Below are 24,281 nucleotides of genomic sequence, written 5' to 3'. Positions count from 1 at the left end.
AAGGAAAATATGTGGTGAAGATATTGGAAAGATTCGGTATGGTAGACTGCAAGCCTGTTACTACCCCGATGGAGCTTGACTTCAAGAAGTTAATCAGGTAGTGCTACTAGACTTGTTTTACGTAATGCTACTGAGCATCGGCAACTCGTCGGAGCATTAATGTTCTTAGTGAACTCCCGTCCAGATATATGCTTTGCAATCAACACATTAAGTCAACATATGGTTGAATCTCATCACATACATTGGATTGGTGCAAAGTATCTGTTAAGATATCTTCGTGGCACAATTACTTATGGGTTAAGATACACTGTCGGAGATGTGAGACTACTTGGATATACTGATGCTGATTGGGCAGGCAAAGTGATGGATCGTAAGAGCACTTCTGGGTGTTGTTTCTCCTTGGGATCTGCTTCGATATCCTAGATGAGCAGGAAGAAGAAGTAGATGGCTTTGAACACCGCCGAGGCAGAGTATATAGCTGCCAGCATGGCCTCCTGTGAGGCAGTCTGGTTGCAGAAGCTCTTCAGTGAGCTGTTTGGATTTACACTGGATACCACCGTGATCACATGTGACAACCAAAGTGGGATTCGTTTGTTAGAGAATCCTGTATTTCATGATCGCTCCAAGCATATCGATATCAGGTACCACTATATTCGAGATATGGTGCGGAGAGGAGAAATAAGGCTCCAACATATCGGTACAGATGAACAGGTCGCCGACATTCTGATAAATCCCCTAGGGAAAGTCAAATTCTTGACTTTCCGGGAACAACTTGGTGTTGTTCAAAGACCCTCTAATGAGGGTCCTGTATGATGCATTGAGCTCTGGGAGCTCTGGGGAGTTGTGGGGTACTTCTTGGGGCGACATATGATCATAGGTGATTCACCATCCCCTGGTGGTATACATGTACACCCCGTGGCGACTATGTAGTAGGATGATTGGTTCTCCTGTGAGGTCTGGATGATGTGTTCTCCATGACAACTATGTAGCAGGATGATTAGTTCTCTTGTCAGGCCTAGATGATGTGTTCTCCATGGCGTTTATGTAGCAGGATGATTAGTTCTCTTGTGAGGACAGGATTGATTAAGTTCTCCTGTCAAGGCATCCTACCCATGCAGTCTGGGACTCATGGGAAGTACCTCTCATCTGATCAATGAGTAGGGAAATGAGGATAGGGACCATAGTAGTACCGATGGACGCATTGTTGTATCTACCGTACTCCCTATGCTAGGATGACCTTCAATGATCTGGGATCAATAATACTAGTCTGGGACTAGTGGTAGGAGTTGTACCTACTATGACGCTGACTTCCGGTCGATTGAGACTAGTCTGGAACCAGTGGTACATACTCTGAGACTGACTTTGAGTCAGTGGAGGATGATACTGGTCTGGGACCAGTGGTAGGAGTTGTACCCACTATGACGCTGACTTCAGGTCGGTTGAGACTGGTCTGGGACCAGTGGTACATACTCTGAGACTGACTTTGAGTCAGTATGATACATCCTCGATCATTTCTTCCTCTTCATAATTCGGACAAAGCAGAGCAGAGCAGAACAAAACAGAGCAAAGTAGAGCAGATCAGAACAGGGCAGAACAGAACAGAGCAGTGCAGGCAGGATAGAGTAGAGCAGAGAAGGGGTCAAGCTCTACAGGACAGTGCATTTGATGGATGAATAGTAGTGACTGACAGGCAGATTGCAGATGGAGTTCTCCCTGGTTCAGAGGGAGTGTTAAAATTGGCAACTAGGGCCAAACTCCATGTGGGTCATCTTATTCATGGCTAATAATATTTTTATTAGATTCCTCTCATCGAGAGGTGTAGGATTGATCTAAAGATCATCCGATTCCGATAAGTATTTATGGAGATATGAATTTATTTTGATTATGGAATAATTATCAAGCCGACCTACAACTCATGTAGGCTCGGAAGCCCAACAGTCGCATCTATTCAAACATCAACAATTGTGTATAAATACAGGAGGTCTTGTCTTCATTTGGACTCACTCATCTCATCACATCTCTCTCTCTCTCTCCTGCGCAGAAAAGAGGCTCTTCTCTACTGCACAGAAAAGAGACTCTCTCTCACACATGTGGAAGAAAGGATGCAGTTTTAGGATAGTAACTGCAGAACCTAAGTTTGACCAGCGTTGACCAGAATACTCCCTCCTCAGAACTGCGTTGTAGGTCCATCTAGATCTCCTCTAAAGGCTGCATTTTTTGGTGGTGGAATCAAGCCGATCCGACGGTCGGTTTGCAAGATATTGTTTGCCCTAGTTTGGGACTGATCTAGGGTTTGCTGTTGCTAATGTAAATCAGATTTATGTACTATTTCTCTCTGCTGGATTATTGAAGATAAAGGAAGATTTGATCAAAGGGTTTCCCCACATTGGGGTTTGTCCCCGGCTAGCCGCCACATCTTGTGTCTCTTGTCTTGGCGTGTTTTCTGTCGAGCGTTTAATGTTCTATCTGCACTTTACTTTATGTACATGTGATTGCTAATCTGTGGATAATAATAAGAAAGATAAGTAAATTGTCATAAGCATAGAACATACCATAACTTAACAAAAAATAACGGTGTCCCTTTTGTATTTGTCTCATTTCATTTAAGTTCATGATCTGTATGTATGTGTAGTCTGCAATAGTGTTTTCATCACTATTTAAATAATTAAATAACTTGTTGAATGTAAAAAAAAGTAGGAGATGGTAAACCAATGATTGCAGTAGGATTTTTAATGTGTAGATTCAGAAATTTTCACACAACAAAGTGATCTTCAACTAGCCCTTCTTTTACCTTAGCTCTGATACCATGTTGAGAAATTGATGCCTAGGATTTGATTCCTATTTCTTTATAATTACTTGTGATTTATGTTGCCTTCTTTTACTTCTTTATTAGTTTATCTTTCATCAAGCAATTACCAAATAAAATGTATATGAAGACCACAAGAACAAGAGACACAAGATGTAGGCACTTAGCCAAGGTAAAACCCCTCCAAGGGGAAAGCTCAGTCCAACTCTTCCACTAGTAGATTCAAATCAAGGTGAGACAATCCAAGACCCTTTAGACCCAGACAAGACCTCCTCCAATCACCAAGTCAGCCCTTCCTTCCTATAGATGACCCCTGCCAAAGTCTCCAAGTGTCAACTTCTCAGATGCAACTTCAATCCAGAATTTTGGCCCCTAACTTCAGAATTTCAGCCCCCGTCTTCAGAATTTCGAACCTGCAGTAAGTTCAGAAATTTTGGCTCCAACTTTAGCCCAGAAACTTCGCACGTGCGAGAGAGAGATGCCCAAGAACTCGATTTAGGTCTCCCCAGTTTCTTCCTTCCTTTTCCTACAACTCCGTTCTTCTTTTCTACCTCTTTCTCTTGTAGATCGAACTTGTTGAGTGTGTGCATCAAATAGGTCAAGCTGCCTCTCTATATACTCTTTTTGTTGGGTCGAATAGCCCTAATCCAAGCCGACTTCATGAGGATAGGGCCGACTTGGTGTGGAGGTGACAAATGACTCTTTTGACTCAAAAATAATTCTTTTTACATGATACAAAAGCCCAAGAAGGGTCTAATAAAGATGACAATGACTATTGGCTCATGACAAAACCTAGGAGCCTTCAATGGAGGCTTTGACCTAGTAAATAAATAAAAGAGCATGAAACCCATGCTTCAAAATAATTCTTCAAACTCATTTTTCTTTTACAATAAATTTATTTTATCTTTCTTTTCATCAAATACAATTATGAAGACCGACACTAGTTACATTCTTCAACATCATGGTGCTCTTCTTCAACTTGTTTGGCTTGAATGTTTCTTCCCTCAGCATCAATAGAGGTGTAAAGTTCTTTTATGAGGGCTACCTCCATATCTCAGGCGATTTCCTGATTAGATTAAAATTTGGTCCATTGTATTTCATAAACCTCTTAATCATTTCAGAATAGGAGGAGATGCTTCTAGGTTCACATGAATCATGGAGCCAATCCCTGTGTTTATATCCCGTAGAGTAAATATACAATCTAATGAGAATACCCTCATGCACCATTTCAAACTTTGAGACATGCTTAGTAAACTTTGTTATATGATTGGCTGCTCAGTATGGATCGCCATCAAAGCTTGGTGAGCCTTCCATATATTCCCAATCAAAGTCATTTGGATTTCCAGGGAAACTGTAAAATATTACTAAATCTTATGTCAAAACTAAAAATGCTAGCGTAAACCAATATATAGAAAAGAACAAAAACTAGCAATCTTGCAGGATTAGACCATTACACAGGTTATAAACTTGCAAGCTGGCATGCATGCATATTGATCCATATGAGAAAAAGCAGCAACTTGTAGTGACATACATTTACTTTTATAAAAAAAAGATTATGAAATGTGTTCAGATCCCACAAAATATATGGTGGTGTGAAAAGCACTTATGGAAGTTAGATTCAAGAATAATTATCAGGTTCCACATTTTTTGGTATGTGGACAATAATCTTAATAACAAACGCATTTTACATGTAATCAGATTCTAGTCATACTGAAGCAATGAGCAGAAGTTAAAATCTCAAAAATAGCACTCTTTCAAAAAAATCCCATTGAACGGAGATGAGTTTTATCTTACCATTGGGAGGATCAACACTCCCAGCAGGTTCATAATGGAATGCATACCACTGTGTCTTTCCACTTCCAACATCAGAAGAAACGAAGTACTGCTTGTAACCTAGAAATACTCGATACCTACAATGCATCATCAATAAGGTATGATTACTCAAGTTAGACCAAGTTATCCTCAAATGTTACTGGAAATTATTCCACATCAGTCCTAGAAAAATACATGATCAATTTATCAGAGAAGACCCAGATCATCACTCTTTTATGTCATCAAACTTTCAAAGAAACTATATTAATTCTGATAATGTCAAAACCAATAAATCATAGAACATACGCCACTGTCTTAATCTCTGGAGGCACAAAGTCTACAATGCCAGAATAGCATGTATATTGCGAGTAGATAGCTCGTTTTGGCCCAAATAGCTTTTCACGCACCTGGTTCAGGCAAATTTGTTATTGGAAAGAAATTGTATCTTACATACAATGAGATGTTCTAGATGTTCTTCCTATACATGGCAAAATTAGCAGCAAAGCAATAGATTCTTCCTATTACCTTGGACCATATTCCATCTGCACCAACCAAAATATCACCCTCACATTGTCGACCATCCTCAAGCATAACGGTTACCTGCATCACATCGTAATTAAAAAAGCTGTAATTGTACACGAGAAAGCAAGAGTCAATCTGGTAATTTTAGAATCATATAAAACTTGGTCATGGACATCATATATGTAACAGAAGTTTTGAAATCCTAACCCAAAATGTAACAGAACCACATGCAATGACTTTTGCTGGCTAGATTATGCAGAAATCACCAAGTTGATAAAATAGGAAGAGATGCTGAGACCAACATGTGAAAGTACCTTTTGGCCATCATCATTAAAGTCCACAACATTGCTACTGTTTTCAATGATCTCTGGTCCAATGGCATGCACTAATATCTTTTGCAAAGTCATGCGACTGATAACGCGTGTAACTGGAAGCCCTCTTTCCACTGCTGGGGTAAATGTGTCAAATTTAATGAACCTGTAAGCTATGGCAAAGTAAGATTGCTAACTAAAAACTTGCATTGAAAGTTTTGATTCAACATATGAAATTGTGCTTCAGACAATTAACTAGACTAGTTAATGAATTGATTTTGCTCTTCTTTTCATTTCTTGTTGTCTCTGAAAAGAATACTAGTTCAATCTGCAGAAATGCCCCCGCTTATTGAACTGGCTGGTTAAGTTCATTAGAAAGAACAACTGGAGCAATATTTTTAATTTCATGAGTGGGATGTCCCATCTGTGATCTAAGCATAGTAGCCAATATCCCATGCCCTGCCTAGACATACTTTTATTATAGTTCCCAAAGAAATTCAAATTCTATAAAGCCTTCATCTTTGACTCAAATTGTAGGAAAGCATGTACAAATCAGTGTTTTTCAAGCCTCCACTTTAATTAAGAGGCCTTTCTTCAGTGACAAGTCCCTCAGTATAGGGAAATTTGTCAATTGTCAATGTCAGGTCCTCATCTTCATCACAAGATATGATTTGCAACATGATATCTATGGAGTTTTGATGGGTTGGGGGTATACACCTTCAAGTTTTGCTTAGAGATGATACTTTTCTTGGTTCATGATGGTTATAGCCCCCCAAGGGTCGGATACTAGTAGCATGGGATGAGAAGAGGCTTATGCAGAGCATTGTCTTGGTACATGGTTCTTTCTTCACGGTTGCATACTTTTTGTTGATGGAGCTTTGGGGTCATGAGTCGGTGGTTTCATGTGATCCCTTGGTTGATAGGTTTGAGATGCCTTTTGGTGCTATGGTATTGTTACCACTCAAATTGTATGTTAGAATGATGAAAGCTCCAACTCATACCATACAATCCAAGTGGAACCTCGATAGGTCACCCATTGTCACCTCAGTGACCTACCTTTGCCCATTTAGGCCAGCTCTCCTCGAGCTTCGAGGGGGGATCCGCTAAAATTCTCTAGGCCATAAACAATAAGGAGCAAGGTGATATCACATGTAACCCTGGTGATTGAATTGGGCTTTTAAGAGAAAAAAGGAAATAGTGGTGATGGAGGGATGTGAAGATCAGTGCCAATATTCAACAGAAATGGATTCAAGGGAATGTTAATGACAAGAGGGTACCATGAAGAATGACACTCCTTAGGTTGGCTACCTAAAGTAATGGATTGTAGAGTGGGGTGTGGGGAGGAAAGCAATGTTCCAACAAGGTTCCAAGACGAGGGGGCGAGGGAGCGAGGGGGCGCGGGAGCGGCCTATGCAAAAGCTCCCTACCATTTTTTAGGAAATGTGGGGGAGTGTCAGGGTCTTAAAAATTTATAAATATAAAATATAATTTATTAATTGAGTCCACTATGACAATTTGGTTTGAATTGAAAAGCTGCAAAGCATGATCATTGATATGAATTCTTGGAGCAAGAAAGCAATGAATTTGAAAATTTATACAATCCTTCTTAGAAGAAAACTTAAACAAAGAGAGAACTGTCCTTCTTAGAAGAAAACTTAAACATAGAGAGAACTCAGAACTATAGTGGATTATGTATAATGATTTTGAGAAACTGGACTTCTAAGTTCTTGACATATTAGTTAGGCAAGTCGTAGATTTTCAACTGATAATATTAATATATGAATAGCCTATTTGGCAATGCTTCCATAGTGATAGGACTAGCCCATAGGTCTGATATACCTTCACAATTCTGTTTTAGATACTGCTAACCTAGAGAAAAAGTCTAAAAGAAATCATTTTTGGAACTTGGACTAAACGGACCCTGGATGCTTTTTCCACAGGTAAAGACCATAGGCCTAATATAGTAATAGGCTGACTGTCTATTGTTTATTCAGTTCCCAAGTAACCATTGCAACAGCCATAACCTTGTGCCATAGATTTTTCCATCGGCAATCTCATGCAAAAACTGATAGACACATAAGTGGAAGTTACTTTCTTCTTTTCATGTTGTTAGACTGCTTAGTTAGTTTCCATTTTACAGATCCTGCTGGTTTCTTTCTTTGAGCGAATGTATATTTTGAACCCTTTAAGTTCTCATGGGATCAAAATTAGATGTCAGGGCAGAATTTTGAGAAATCATATAGGAAAGTAGTTGGGTGGCTGGTGGAATATTAACATTCTGTATTTTAATCAGGTCTTATTATATCAACAATATTATATTTCAGTCAGGTCTCATCAACACAACGCATGGTAGTCAAGGAGGCAGTCTTTTAAGTTTTTACAAGTCGGATTTTTCACCCATACTTGTGGTTAATTGGTTCCTGGAAACAAAATAGTCAGATCCACTTTTCAGAACATGTGACAGTAGGCTCTTTTCCTAAACCTACTATCACCATGAACGGGGAGAGCCCATATTGAACTGATTCAAGGTCTTGGTTTTCCTAGCTTGCACTTTCAACAAATTGTATTAATTCACTGACTTTTTTTAGGTAATTTACCTTTTGTATACAATTCCTAATACAATCAATAATGATACAGGCACTGTTTATTAAAATCCGAACAGTGAAATCCAACGTTGTGAGTGGAGCGCTCAGCGAACTTGCAAAGGCTGTGAGTGTGTTGTTCATGGTTCAGGGTGCCGTTTTTATAACATGAAACAACGATTTTCCAAAACCCTAAACGTTAATTAACTCTTAATTAAAGATTAAGTTCAACGTTTAGTTAATTAAAATGGTTTTTAATGCATTAAAGGCGTGCCAGGTCCCCCCTCGTCCCCCCACGTCCCCTCTCGCCCCCCCTCGTCCCCCCACGTCCCCCTTTTCGGAAACGCCCCCTCATGGAAGGGAAACATTTCCCTGGCACATCCCTCTGAGTTTCCTCCATTTTGGGAGCGTGGGGAAACGTCCCCTACTCGTCCCCAAGTCCCCGGAGCACGGGGGAGCGAGGAAACTAGACCCCTGGGGGGGGCGAGTCCCCGTGGAACACTGGAGGAAAGAGACTAGCATCTAAAGATGGGTATTCTCTCAGCCACTCACGGTAGACTACAAAGTCAAAAACTCACTCGAGAATTCCTCAATAGGATTATCCTCAGCCCAAGGATCAACTATGGCATAAAACAAACCAAGCATTCACTAAGGCAACCCCCTCGATGGTTTTCCCAACAAAGAGTCCTAATGAGTACTTCACACCAACCAATGTTGCTTGGTAGCGGGAGCGGGAGCGGGGAGCGGGAGCAAAAACGGGAGCGAGAGCAACCATTTTCAGAAGCTCCCGGTTTGGGAGCGAATCCGGGAGCGATTTTTTAAAAATATATATATATATTATATTTTTTAAATTTTGATACATATATGTCAACAAAAACATGTAGAATGATGAATTAGACATAAAAAACATAAAAAAAAACATAGATTGATCATTGAACCATATCACATCAATCATCTAGAAATTATAATCGTCATCAACCATGTCCACAAGTTAGTAAAATACATATTACAACTGCAACATATTGAGTCTCGTGAATCATGATTCATCAAATTCAATCTTAAAGTTTCAACTTCAAGCTTTCAAAATTGAAAATTCAATAACATTTATCATCATTGATCACCAAAGTTGTACTTGTAAGCTAAGTAACTAAGTTTAACCATTACAAGAAGTAATATCTTAGATATTTCTAAGTCCTAACTTCTAACTGTTAACATGATATGAAATGTTATAAATTTATAAAATGAAACATGAATAATGAAATGAAATGAAACAACTTTAGTCTTTCACGAAGCATCATATTCATAATTCACAATCATTACCAATGAGTTATAATTGCCAAGGCCCAACTTCAAACTTCAAATTTTCATTGTCACAGTGATATATTTTTTACAAAAAATATCATTATGATATGAAAGAGTCAAGAGTCAAGGACTCAAAACTCAACAGTTATGAAAACTAAAGTCTAATAGAAACTAAAAAAGACAAGTAAACTGTAAATCTACATGTGGCCCTTGCCACGAGAGTCTCCAGGAGTATGAGCAGGTCGTGGTGGTCTTCTAGGAGTCTCCCGCACAGACCGACGACCAGAACTAGAACCTCCACGTTAGGGTGTAGATGGAGGTGCCGACAACAAAGGAACAAGACTGGGACCTCGAGCACTGCTACTGGATGGTGGAGGTGGAGGTGGCATGGCTGCTGCAGCTGTTTCATCTTCATCCCTTACAAGTTCCTCTTCCAGTTCTTCAAGATGTACAATGCCATCCTCCAAATTGTCATCCTCTGGGTGATTGTCCCAAATTTTATATGTGGGATCCTCATAAGCCCGATCACAGTAATGACTCAACAACCTCAAGTTGTAGTGCACATAAACCAAGCTTTCTGCTTGGTTTTCATTGAGTCTGTTTCTTTTCACATTATGTATGTAGCTGTAGGTGCTCCAACACCTCTCTGCAGAAGAAGTATTTACAACCTGTGAAAGAACCTTTTTTGCCAATTTTGGCAAAAGTCCCTGGCCGCCATATGTTTCCCACCATGTGAGAGTATCAAATCTATCTCTGTCGTCCATTGCATGGAAGTTACCATACAAACCAGTGCCACTGAAGTATCTGCCTATTTCAAGGCACACAGCTGCACATTCCTCCCTGTCAGGTACCAACTTTTCTAATGCTTCCAAATATCCTCTAGTTACCTCTACATCTAAATGGGGTTTGGTCCTAACCCCACCCCCTGGTGCAGGTTGGCCCAACCAAGATGTAAAGTAGTATTTTGGCGTAAGGATATATGCCAAGCAATGTAGTGGAAGATTAAGTCTATTCCACCGTTCACACACACAATCGTGAATCAGATTGTACAAGTCGGGATCTCTGTTATGAACAATATCTTTTATTTCCCCCAACATGGTATTCATCTGCTCATACACATCGCCAATCACTGGTCTGTCTGTATCTGCAAACCGAATCATGTGATAAATGGGCTTGGTGAAATCCAATACTTGCCTCACACTTGTCCAAAACTGACCATCAAGAGCGGCCTCCTCCACCAGTTCAAAACCTCGCCTGTCAGCTGCATTTGTAGCCCTTTCCTTTAATACCTGCCAATGTGGACTTGATACCATGCTAGCCAATGACTCTCTTACCTTCAAAAGGCGCCTGAAGGTGAGGTAATAGCTACCAAATCTGGTCTTCGCAATCTTCAACAACTCCAATCTCGAGTGACTGTGGAAAAGGCCATGGGTATTGGTATGATTTGTAATAAATTTTATTATTTGTTTGCCTTTCTTGTACAAATCACCAATCCATTGGTATTGTGCATTTTTGTTTTTGACAACATCATGCATCAGAAGGTTCAATGTCTGAACCAAACATGCAGACCAAAATATGTTGGGGTATTTATCCTCAATAATTTCTCCCGTTGCCTTACAATTAGGACCATTATCAGTGATGACTTGGATGACATTGTATGGCCCAATACGGTCAATTGTTTCAAGTAATGCTTCTGCAATGTTGATGGCGGTCCTGAACTTGTCTGAGTAATCATGTGCAGTTAGAAAGATGGGACCACTAATAGACACAGCAAGAACACTTATCAATGGCTTGCCTTTTACATTTGTCCATCCATCAAATACAAAGGACACCCCATGGTCAGTCCAAGAACTTGTCATTCTATTCAAAGAATGTGATATTTTTGCTTTTTCATGATCAAGGCCAATGGTTCTTGCCTTGTCATACCCAGGGCTCTTGTATCCTTTAGGGGCATCATTTATGGCAGAAACCATTTCATGCCAATAAGGTGACCAAAGAACATTGAATGGTATCCCACATGCATAGAGAAACCTATTGAATCCACATCATTCCTACACCCCTCATCAAGGAAATCTGATATAGTTCTACGCCTTAAAGATGATGACCCTGTGCCTCCATATCCACTGCCTTGGGAGGATGCTGAAGGAGTTCTTTGTGATTGTGAGCTTGGTTCAAAGAAACCCCTTGATTTTTTTGATTTGTATTGGGCTTCCTCCTCTTCCCTTATGTATTTGGCTCTATCCGCTGCTGACACCGCTAGACAAGTTTTGATTCCTATTTGTTTGTCTCCATCCCATGGCCTTTTCCCGCAGAGGTGTCTTCTAGCATGGGTGTATGAACCTGTGTAATCATTGTTGAAATGGGGGCAATGAAATTTAGTGGTTCCACCCCCTCTCCCTGTTTCAACCCTGTTAACATATTTCCACAATGGGGTTTGGTCTTGTTTAGTTTTTTGAGGGTCATGTTCACCCTCCTCCAGCTCCTCCTCACCGGGGTTTTCATCAATTCGACTTTCTCCAGCTTCTTCATCCCCCTCTTCAGTTTGGCCCCTCCGTTTCCTACTCTCCAGCACCATAATAACCATAAAAGGGACCAAGAAGAGGAAAATGCCAAGAAATATAGCCAGGTCCATGGTGTTTGATGTTTGTAGGGTTTTGAATCTGCAAATTAATTTAATTTATTGGGATTAATTAATTTAATTTATTAATTTAATTTAAATTCATGATTTTAAAACTAAATTAAATTAACTAAATTACTACCTAACTAAATAAAACTAACTAAACTAGCTAAATTACTAAGTTACTTACCTCTTTGCAGGCTTGCTCCTCGCTCCTCGGTGCTTGCTCCTCGCTTCTCCTTGCTCCTTTGCTCTTGCTCTCCAAGAAACTCAACTCAATGAAGTGATAATGAATTTTTTTTAGGCCCATTGGGCTTTTAAAACAATTTTTTTTTTTTAAATTTAATTTTTTTTCGGGTCCGCAGAATTTTTTTCCTCCGGATCACTCCCGGCACCGCCCGAAACGCTCCCAGAGCGATTTTTTAATGTTCGGGAGCGATTGCTCCCAGGCTTAAAATTTTGCTCCGGGAGCGATCGCTCCCTATAGCGATCTCAAAAATGGCAGGGAGTGGAAATTTTTTTTCGGGAGCGCGCTCCTGCCCGGAGCGCGATTCGGGAGCGGGTTCGAGGGGGGGTGGGGGTGCTCCCCCGCAACTCTTGACACCAACAAAGGACAAGATAAGGTCTAGCACCTTGATCTCTCCTATCACATGACTCATTGGCCCTCAAACCTTAGTGGATTGATCACACTAAGCCTTGTGGTGATCTTGAATCACTTACAAATTTAAACCCTTTAAAGTACTAAAGACAAAACCAAGAAAGCAAATCCTTCTAAGTGGAAACATACATCACATGATAAACCCAAAACCCCAATAACAACAAGAAATATTTTCATTAAACCCCAGGGAGAGGAATGCTCCCAGAACCCAACCATGATTACAAATGAGGAAATCCTTTCTTTATATAAAGAAGGTAAGGAATTTCCTTTACAATAAAATAGCATTTTCCATGGAGTTCCTTTGACCTAGTCTAACTTCTAAAACATAAACAAATATTGCATGAAAAAACAAAAATTAAAAAAAAAAGCGGTTTTGTCACATGTACAATGAAAACAATAAGCCTCCCACAAAAGGTGGATTGATATTGGAAGAGCAATTCAATGATTGAATAATTCTTTTTAAACTACTTCACTCCTTCAAATCATGCACCCAACATGCCTTGGAAATGGCCCCACTCCTTGAATTATGAATAAACAACAGCTCGTCAAAACCCACGCCTCTAGCTAGAAAACCCTTACTGTCAATGAGCCAATTCATACCAACAAATCTTTTCTCAAACAAAGAGGTATTTGACCCTACGCCGCTGAAACAATGAAACCCTATGATCGAAATACTTCCATGCCTTAATTCGTGATGGCCTTGTCTCTTGTGGTGTCAACGCTATATGTCTCCAAAGCTTCCTTTGATAGAGGCATTGCATTTACATTGGTTGCAATTCAACAATAGAAGTGTTTGCAAGGAATACTCCTGGGTGGAACTTTTTATTTGCTCCATGGGGATAGGCTCTCTCACAACCAACGCTAATGCCAGTTGAGCTTGTTGGCAAAAGAATGAATACTCCCTAGGTGTTTTTAAATGATATTCTCTCTTGGAAGCCTCAACATAGTACTCGGTATCATCATACAGAGGACCACCCAAAAAACAAACCATCTGATCCTGTTGAAGTTTGAAGAACTAAGGCAACCTTTTTCGAAAGATCATTGCTACTATCATTTTGAGAAATTAATTTATTTGTCAACACCTAGGATAGCTAGGAAAAGATAACCCCTAAATGTAATATCCTGCTTGGCCCACAAAAGCAAGAATAGAAAGTTAGAATTCATCAGTTTTAATGACAACAACTTGACTTCTTGGTTAAAACAAGACAATTTCAAAATGCTTTACTTGCTAGCATCTCTTTTATCTCTAGGAACAAAGACTAGTTCATCTTCAAGATTGGCTTGTTGAAAATAGTAGCGAGAAATTGATTCCTTGATTTGTGCCTTAATTCAAGCAGTCAAATTCGAGTTCCTTCTTGTGCATGCTCGAGTTCCTCAAATTTAGGAGTGTCCCTAAAAATTAGGACAAGTTAGCTTGCACTTAACTAATGTTTCTTGATTTTCTAGTGTGAGTTAATTGAGGAAAAAACAAGTGATTGAGCTTCAAGTGGCTGGCTTGAAATAGGACGAGTTGCACAAGTAGTTAACTCATGCTAACTCAAACAGTCACAAAATCATTCCTTATTTAGAAAATTCACTAATTTTAGCCATTCGAATTGCTTTAAAAGGGGGAACGAAGGCACAATTTATTCATTATCTTGTGAGCACGAGTTGGTGAAACAAGATAATAAAGCTCATGGGTTTGTGAGCAGGTTGCACAGGTTTGTGTGTGTGAGCTTGTGAGAGAAAGAGTGTGCAAGAGAAGCTTGTTCACAGGTTGGTAGAGGGCAGCAAAGATCAACAGTCTTGCACAGGTTTCAAGCTTAGATTAAGCAGGAAAGACAAGTGTGTCTTTCAGATTGAAACAGTTGTATTTTTTAAGAGAACAATTGCTTAGTTTTTGCTATCAATAAAACTCTCATCATGCAGAGGGTTTTCCCAGTTGGGATCCCTAGAAAAACAATGTGTTTTTCTAAGTTACCAAAAATAGCTAGATAATTTCCCTGAAACGTCATTCCCCGCTTCCAAAACGAAAATGAGTACGATTCGCCTTGAAACATCGACAAAACATATCTGAGCCGTATCAACATTTCCGAAACCCCAGATCTAGTTTTGGAAACAAGTCTGAAGGATGTAAATTTTTGTTGGAAACGGATCCACCCAAAAAAATGCAAAATGTCGAGAACGAAGCTTGTTTTTTCACTAGAGAAATCGAGAAAGGTTTTCTTTGAGGACTTGACCCCCTTTAACCTATGTAACCCTAAATTCCATTCGATTCATGCCCTTTTTGTTGGAGATGGTAGACCCTGGCAGCTGCATGGAGACTTGGAGTTGGAGGCAACATTGTTAGAGGAGGCCACCCGTGAGTGGTCGCTGCTTAGAGTGGGTGGCGGCCCAGGCGTATATCCAAAAGTCATATAAAAAAGAACTAAACAACTAAGCTACTATAATAACCATCACAGATAAAAGTTAAAACAAAGGAAAGAATTCATAATCATATATTTGGTAGGTGTTATTTAGGATAAGTAAAAGTAAATTAAATATAAAAAATTATATTTTTTAATAATTTATTTAAATCCCTTATTTTGCTAGAGTAAAAGTGTAATCTAGCCTTCTAGGGCTACGTAATCAAAAGAGGAAATAATTTAATTTAAAATATTTTTTTTCTTTGATTTATTAATTAATGATATAATGTTTTATGGTTTTTAATTTTAATTTATATGCTTGTGTTTTTATTACCTTCATTATAAATTTATATTGGAAGGCTTTCTAATCTATCATTGATTAGTAAGGGTTTTGCATCACTTGAATTACTACTTACTTATTGTCTTAATTATTTAAGCCTTAAGGTAGTAGCTTCTATGTAAAGAGTTTTTTATGTTTAATATATAATAACTTTATTATCTATAGTATAAGGAAATGTGCTTATTTTTTATTTTTATGAGGTTCATCCACTTCATACTACTGAGGTTAAAATTAGTAATCGGGAAATGAGGAAAAAACTATTGCTAGATTAACAATGTTTATGCTCAATTGATGACAATGATTATGTATTTTTATGTCTTTTTAGATATAGAATCTAGATTTTAAAAGACGAATGGTAAATATATATATATATATGTGTGTGTGTGTGTGTGTGTGTGTGTGTGTGTGTGTTGTTTCCTTTCCGTATCGTATCCAATTTTTTTGAAAATTTGTTGTATCGGTTTCAGTGCAACTTAAGTGTTTTTATTGTGTGATTGTGTTTCTTTCTATTCCTATTCCGCTGCAAATTTTTGTAGATAAATTATGTGTTTGTATGAAAAGAAAGTGCTTTTCAGATTGTTCATATTAGCTTATCAGAATTTCATGGAATTTCTACATGGCCTAGTTAGTCTATAGATATACAATAATCTTGCTTGGCCCATTAGCACCTGAAAACCCTCCTCTTGCTATTTGTCTATTGTAATGCTTCCAAAAAATTTATTTGCTTCAAGATAAGAAAAATCAACATGGATTTTGCCACTTTGCGATTATTTTGGCTAGTCAAATAAATATGCTTAAGGATCAATACGTTGAATCCCAATGTAGACATTGTTAGTTTTTTATGGATATGGTAGCATCAAACAAGTGTTCTAATCTCAGATTGTGTCTACGAGGTTAAGGAACATGAGATCTCCAAAACCCAAAAAAGGTTTTGAGAGAAAACACTTAGAAACCACTCAATTAAATTAATTGATCAATAATTAAAAAGTTCCTAAATCTAACACAGGAAAATTGATTAATTAATGGGTATTAATTGAGGAAATCAACTTTTGCTCTAGAGACTTCCAGAAAGTGACTTGATGATGTCTAAGATGATCTAAGCCATCGATCATGATTAGATCTTGGCCATTGATGCTCCAACGAAAGACTATAAGAGCAAGTCGAAGGGATGGAGATAAACACAATTTGAAGCGAGTCAACAAGGCAGATCGAGCTACCCAGTTTGCAGTTTTCAATGAGGTCGCAGTTTGAGCCAGGGAGGGAGAGTAGTAGGGGTTTGTAGCAACAAGAATTTACGGAGAAATTCTTAAGTGGTTTTCTAGGTTTCCAAAGGAGGAAAGGGAAGTTGAATTTATCTGCAGAGGAGGTCATACAGAGAAGTGCGATTTGCCCAGATTGCTAGAGAGAGTTGTCGGAATCATCTTGTTTCAGTTATAGAAGGTCGGTTGAAGGTCCAGAGGGTAGAGCAAGTGGCTAAAGTTGATCAGTGGTTGTCATTGATGGCAACATAAGTACTCCCCCTGTGATCATGACACCTCTTCCTACTGCCTTTTCTCCCCCTTTGTCATCAATCGCAAAGGGTAACTCCCTCTGACAAACAGCCATCCTGCGGACATGTACACACCTCCACTCCCCCTTTCTACTCGAGTAGATAAGAGAAATAGTATAATGAAAACTTGGGCGAATCCCAAGCTTTTGGCGAAGATACTCAAATGCTTCACGAGGTAATGGTTTAGTAAAGATGTAAGCAATTTGTTCCTTTGTTCCAACATATTCAAGCTTGATATTCTTTTTGGCGGCCTACTCTCTAACAAAATGATATTTAATCAAAATGTGCTTTGTTTTGGAATGCATCACAGGATTCTTGAATATATTGATGGCAGTGGTGTTATTGCAAAAGATGGGAATTGTTGATCAATGGTTGTCATTGATGCCAACCCAAGCAGCACCAAGGGCTACCCCGATCTTGCAAGGGCATTTTGACTTGACAACTTACTCTATTTTGAGTAAAGTATATTCTAGATGGATTCTACTCGTCGAGATGTTTCCGTTGATATATGGCACACCAAGTAATTCTTCACGGTTTGAGAGATATTCATGTTTGAAGTTAGTAACCCCAATTAGTGGGCTAAAATACTCTATTTTGAGTCAAGTATATTCTAGATGGATTCTACTCGTCGAGATGTTTCCGTTGATATATGGCACACCAAGTAATTCTTCACGGTTTGAGAGATATTCATGTTTGAAGTTAGTAACCCTAATTAGTGGGCTAAAACCCTATGGGGTTGTGGCATGGCACTCATAATTGGTTGTCATCATTGAATAGATAATAATTAATAAATCTTTTTTGCCCCTAAAATCCCTCCAACGTTCACTTGTTGAGGTCCCTCTCAACTCAAGACATTCATATAAATAATGACCCTCATATCCTCCTCTTGTAGGGATTTTGTGGCTTCAAACAGGTCATCATGGCATTATTTGACCAAGATTCTTAATAGTGAATAATTTTGATAATGCCTCATACATCTCTTGAGCAGAGTCTATGTTGGATATATAGGGGATAAGGTTATCCTTTCTTCCATCCACCACTAGTGTCATGGCCAATATTTTTGTTTCCCTGAATTTTGCCTTTTCTGCATCACTTGACTCAATTGTAGGCTTATTCACCTTTCCTTTAACTAGATCCAAAACTTTATTCTTTTCGAGGATGAGAGTTATCCTCTTCTTCCAGGCCCTACAGTTAGATGCTCCTTCTAGTTTATTTTCACCCTTCATTGAGTTAGACATTGTCCTTGAAGATGATAGACTTGACTTCTCATATGATCCTTTTGATGATCCTTATTCAATGCTTCTTAGAACTCCTTATTCTTCTTTCAATATATCTTTGAGCTGCCTTTTTCCCCTTTTCACCTTACCTTTGATACCATGTTAGAAAATTAAAAAGCCAGAAAGATTTTATTTATGTTGATAATTACTTGTGATATACTTATGTTTTTCTTATGTTCCTCTTTTATCTTTAATCCATCAAGCAATTACCAAAACAATAGCACAAAGATCACAGACACCAGATGTAGGCAGACAGTCAAGGAAAAACCCCTATCTAGGGGAAAACCCAGTCAACAACTCTTCCTTAATAACTTCACGAGATAATCCAAGACTCTTGACCTAGACACAGACTTCCTCCACACCAAGTCAGCCTTTTCTTCCTTCTGTAGATGATAACCCTTTCAACAATAACTTCGACCTAGCAGCAACAACTTGTAGCAACAACAGAACTTCGATCCAGCAACAACTTCGACCCAATAGTTAGACCAGCAACAACTTTGACCCAACAATTAGCCTAGCAACAACTTCGATCCAGTAGTCAGCGTAGCAACAACTTCAACCCAACAGTGATCTTCGTCCTTCCAGAAACTCCGATCTTCCTTCTTCCAGCAACTTCGCACTTCTTTTGCTCCTACTCTCTTAGATATCGAACTTGTGAGTGTGAGTGATACAAATGAATTCGAACTGCTTGTATATATACCCTTTTGGTGAGGTCGAATCGCCCTCTTTGAGGCCGACTTGGTGTGGAGGTGACAAATAGCTTATTTGACTCAATAATAAATCTTTTTACATGATTCAAAAGCCCAAGAAGGGTCTCTTTTAATGGACAATGACTCTAATGACTCAGAATAAATCCTAGAAGTCCTCAATGGGGACTTTGACCTAAAACATGATGACCCAAGCATGAAACCCATGCTTTAATAAGTCATAATAATAATAATAATAATTTCTTTTTCATTCTTTTGATAAATACATTTCATTGTGACTCAAATACAATTTATGAAGACCGAACCTAGTTACATTCTTCAACATGACTTGCTTGTTGAATATCTTCACCAAATGGTTCCTTCATAGGTGATTTTTGGGCATGGACTATCTGACACATGGTTCTTTGGTTTCCATCCTTGTCGTAGTGACTTCAATGATTCTTTCTTCTTGGCAAACTTTCTGGCTCGCCTTGGAATGCTTAATCCTGGTGCGCCTCTAATAAGTGCCTGTGGAATCCTCACTATCACTGGAATGTAATGAGGTGCTCCCATCAACCGTCATTGGTTGGTCACTGGTTGTCTTGGAGCATTCTCTAACCTCTTTTCTGACATACCCAAGTCCCACATAGCGAGGAAATTCCTCCACTTTGATGGGATTCACAATGCACTAGCCATTAACGTTGAGGCCCTTCCCTTGATACCACATCTTCTTCAAAAATTTTGATCCAATTCCTATAGGATGTTTCTCAAAAGCAGAAAAATCATCATCATAAAAAGAACATGAAATTGAAGAATCACTTTTTACCTCAGGCTTGTTATGCTACAACTTTTCCAAGGCCTCCTCCTTGGCTTGTAATTAATGCTGCAACCTTTGTTTCTCCTCTTCTTCTTGTAGGAGTCTCTTTAGTTCAGCATTTTCCACTTGAATTATTTAGTTTATCTCTTCGAGTTCTTAGAGCCATGCAGTCTTTGGTTCCCTTCTCACCTTTGGCACAATGTCTGCTAAAATATTTGTCTCATTGCCTGAATCGGAACCTAAGTCAATAGGTCCACCTTCTGCAATCCCAAGAGCTGCAATCTTCATTTCATCACCTGAGTCTGATCCCAGGTCAATTGGTCCAACACCTACAAATCCTGCAACTGTGATCTTCTCATCATCCTTTGATTCAAATTCTTGGTCTTGTTGCATAGTTGCAACTGCCTTCTGCTTCTCTTTTATGTCATTCCTCTTAGGCCTCAATTCTGGATGCAATTTCCAACAATGTTCCTCATCATGCCCTTCTTTCTCACAATGAGTACAAGAGGGCATTGCTTCCTTTCTCTTAGTTGTTGTTGTCCTCTTTGGGTGGTCTTCTTGCTCATGCTTCCCCCTATTTTCAAGATATATAGTCTTCACACTAGCTTTATCAAGAGTTTTAGGTTCAAATAATAACAATGAATGACGCAGATAACTATGCAAAGAGCCAATATATTTCATCAACGTCTCAGGAGTGTCTAATGGAACATTCAATGCTAATGCTTGTTTCCTAAACTCCTCTGTAAAATTCTGAACATTTTGACCTTTACTTTGTTTCAAATGTTGTCATTCCATCATGGATTTCTGTCTGTAAACCAATGGGTAAAACTATCCTCTTAAAGAGGAAACGAACTCATACCAAGATGAAAGAAGTTTACGACTACTCTTACCACCTTTCTGCACTCTGTCTTCCCACCAGACAATAGCAGTGCCACTCAATCGAAGGGATGATAGCTAGATCTTCACTTCATCCTCTTTGATTCATTGTACGTGACAATACACTTCAACTTGTCCGATCCATTTATCTTGCTTTTCTGCATTAGATTCTCCACTAAACACAGGCAAATCAAACTTGACATCCAACTTTAAAAATGGCTTTTTAGATGCATTCTTATGATGCATGTTATTATGATGAGAAGAGGAAGAAGAAGAATTTTCAGTGGAGGACGGAGAGGAGAGGGCTTTGCTCCTCCACCTTAATGATTTACCGAGCCATGATCATCTAGTTCTTTCTTCTCTTGCTTCATTGTCTTCTCATATTCTGCAAACAATTTGTCCACTTTCTCTACCATGGCATAGAAGGCCTTGCGATAATTTCGCTCTTCCTCCAACCGAGCATCTTCATCTACCATTTTCCTTCTTCGTGCTGCACGCCCCGCTTCTGGATCAAAGGACTTAAGTTTTCCTTCACCTCTTTGGAGCTTTCCCCTGGTTATCATACACTTGCAATTCACATCAATAGAAGACCTTCTCTAATACCAAACTTGATACGGATCTTTTTACTTCCTTGATGCATTCAGAATCGCATGTAAAAGAGCATGTAACCATAAAATGCACACATAACATTAGCAAAAATGAAAGGAAACCATGAGAAACAAATGCGCAACAGGTTGATAATGGAGTTCACCCAGTGTGGGCTACGTCTCCGGGCTCTGCTCAAAGTGGGGAGGCCGCTTTCATTAATCTTCAGCAAAAATCAAATTACATGCATGTACAAAAGGAACCTTATACCTCCATTTCCGAGGATGGCCTGAAAATGCACACCTCTGCTGAAGAAATGGACTGCACCGTTGAATCCCTGGCGCGAAATCATGTCAAATCACTGTAAACTCGACCCCTTTTTTCCACCGTCAAAATCTAGACCCTCTGGAATCTCAAAGATTCAAAGATTCCTTCTTGCTAGTTGACTGGAGTTCTGCAGCTCATATGACAAATCTAACTTAACCACTGTGCTCCTTGTGAAAAACTGAGTAAAATGAGTATAAAGCCGGTCTAGTTGTAAAAATGTCAAAATTTAGCCCTTAGGGAATCTTTTAGATTCCTCTCTGCAATTTCACTAAAATTTCACCGCTCAGATTAGAAAACCAATCATGCCATCATATTCCTGGTGAAATTCTGGTTTGTTTGAGGATAATGTTGGCATTATTCTATCACTATGGAAATTTTGCCCCAAGGGAATCTTTTAGATTCCTTGCATATTCCCTGCATCAGGGTTCCACTGCCTTGATTTGCATTTTAGCTCAAGCTTCCGCCCCTCGGTATGTGTGCATGCTCCTCCACTACCCTGGGCAAAAAAAAATTTCAAGTTTAAATATTTGTTTTGGGCGAACAAAACAAGACCTGCCACCCTAGTGTGACAGTTGGAAGTGAAAATCCTTGGGCGGAGGTCCTGGAATCAAGCTCGCGGGCCTCCCTCGTAATGCGAGTTGTTGTGTTAATTTTTGAATTGGGCGCGTTTTGTTTTAGAGGTATATGGGGTCGCCGCGTGGGTGGGCCAGCCACCCGACCGGCGCAGGTTCAATACCCGTCGGCCCCAATTTTATGTGGTTATTTTAACAGTCGTGGGCAAATGTATAGGTGATGGGGCTGGCAGGGTTTGATCGCCCGCTACCCATTACATATATTGTAATGCATTGGAGAGGGGTGGCGGGGGTGGTGGCCCGCCCCGCTATTTTTTTATTTTTTTTAGAAAGAATGGTAAAAAACCACCGAACAAATTTTAAGGGTCACCAAAAGAATTAAGTGGGCAACAATTTCGCTAGTTCTGGCCGCCAAAAACCATCATCACCAAGTGCCAAATTGTTGTCTTGTTAGTGGTCGCCAAATTTCGCTGACCCCAAATTTAGTTGGTGCTTTGCTAACTTTAGCCAAGGGTCTAGTTTGAGCAAAACTTTGACTGGCCATAAATTTTGCATACAAACTCGGATTGAGGTGTTGTTTGTGCAGTTGGAAAGCTTGCGACGAGCTCTCCAATCAAACCCTGCTTTCATGGCAATCCAATAAATTTAATTTTCGAGTCTTTTCTGAGTCCTCTTTGATAACTGAACCTTTCTAGAACCACCTAGATCATCAAGGGCCAAGATTGCTTGTGTTTGACATCTTGGTCAACATTTTTGCAGAGACCTATATCATGGTCTGGTATTTTGTAATGTCCCAAATGGAACAATTTGGGGTTTCCTTGAAATTCTAACTCATAAATACTTCAAATAAAAATTCCATTCATAAACAGAAGATTGTCATGTAAAATTTAACAACATAGAACATGCAAATAACGATAATGAGGAGAAGGAAATCTCAGCGTTATTTATAATATATAAACTGGGGTTTTACATGTCAAAACAATTGATATAGCTGAGATAGAACTGGCCTCAAGAATATGCTCCAATGCTACCCTGGCCCTCCACCAAAACTAAATTGAACTGTCACTGCTAAGCTCTCTTGTGAATTTTGGATGAATTCACCAAGGGGAGATGGGTGCTTGCCCAATCTCTCTAAATCACCCGAGGGTTTCTGTCCTGGGGCTACTGCTGAAGTAGAGAATCGAGTTCTCAAACCTCTCCACAAGAAGAAAATACAAATCCAAGATGTTCTCCAATGGCCTCCTCCTCCTCTTTTATAGATCTGATGGATCCCTCTAGAACCTCCTATTTTATAATTATTTTAATCATGGAACACTTTTCCCTCTTTTATTTTAATTAAAATATTCTTTTTAAAGCGGGAAAACAGTAAATTGGCCACCATGTCTTCTCGGGTCACTGAAACTCACATCTAACCATCCCATCACGTAGATCTTCTCGTTCTGGTTCCAACGAGCTATTAAACTAAAGTGTTCTGTCAAGTATTCCTGGAATGCCACCTTAAGCGTAATTAATTGAGTCAAGCCCAATAATAACTCAATTTTCTGAAAGTTGTCGAAATGTGCCGTAACGAAAGGCAAACTGCGTGGATGATGGAATATACCAAGCGAATGCCATCAGACCTTGTAAAAACTCCTCAAAGCCCCTCCAAACACCCTGGGCCCGGTGATAACACCAACCTGCACCTGTGACCTATCTGCCCCCAACTCTGAAGGTCCATCCTAGCCATGTCATAAGGAATACCAGAAAAAGGAACATTACATATCCTCCTACCCCAAGATTGCTTGCCCTCAAGCAATCCAAAATGGTGGACCAACGCAACTGAGATCCAATGCCTAGATCCCATACGAACCACTGGGTTATGCTCTACCTCTGTGTCAACCCATCATGAATGGACACCTCAATGCCCGAATCCCAAACTGATCTCTAACTGTACCTGTCATCAACCAATCCTCCTGGATCCAAATTCCGCCAAGAGCAAGTATCAATGCTCCATGGATCCTGTTGTGCTACAACTCCAACTATCAATATTGTTCCATCCACTGGGGATCAACTCATCACCTCTCTCCAATCCAACCCTGTGCATAGACCAAGGTCAATCTCATCATGCTGATGTTGTGCTAAAATGTTGATGAGTGGCCAACCTACATCCTGTTGCCAACTAGAGCATGTAGTATCCATCACATCTAAGGGCTCCTGCAATTCAATGCTCTTTACTAAAAATGATACTCCATCAATAGGGTACCATCTCATGATCTCCC

General features: G+C 39.4%; 1 protein-coding gene across 5 annotated transcripts in view; it reads right to left on the bottom strand.

Moving 5' to 3' along the window:
- Positions 1-24,281, bottom strand: part of LOC149153430 (zeaxanthin epoxidase, chloroplastic-like) — a 230,511-nt gene that overhangs the window by 156,715 nt on the left and 49,515 nt on the right. For 3 of the 5 annotated variants that reach the window (XR_016262920.1, XM_089440859.1, XM_089440861.1), the window contains 4 exons: positions 5,455-5,617; positions 5,144-5,218; positions 4,925-5,025; positions 4,601-4,716 (listed from right to left, as the gene is read on the bottom strand). Coding sequence is in view for 4 of the 5 variants with exons in the window: in XM_089440859.1 (XP_089296985.1) it covers positions 4,601-4,716; positions 4,925-5,025; positions 5,144-5,218; positions 5,455-5,617 (455 nt within the window). In the remaining variant the exon portion in view is untranslated. The remainder of the gene's footprint in view (positions 1-4,600; positions 4,717-4,924; positions 5,026-5,143; positions 5,219-5,454; positions 5,618-24,281) is intronic. The other 2 variants (XM_089440862.1, XM_089440860.1) reach the window with 1 other exon arrangement.

This window comes from Pinus tabuliformis, chromosome 9 (genome assembly GCF_031772625.1).
Source record: "Pinus tabuliformis cultivar Carrire ecotype Pingquan chromosome 9, CPIR1, whole genome shotgun sequence".
Lineage (NCBI taxonomy): Eukaryota > Viridiplantae > Streptophyta > Pinopsida > Pinales > Pinaceae > Pinus > Pinus tabuliformis.
This window is presented reverse-complemented; position numbering and strand designations above follow the sequence as displayed.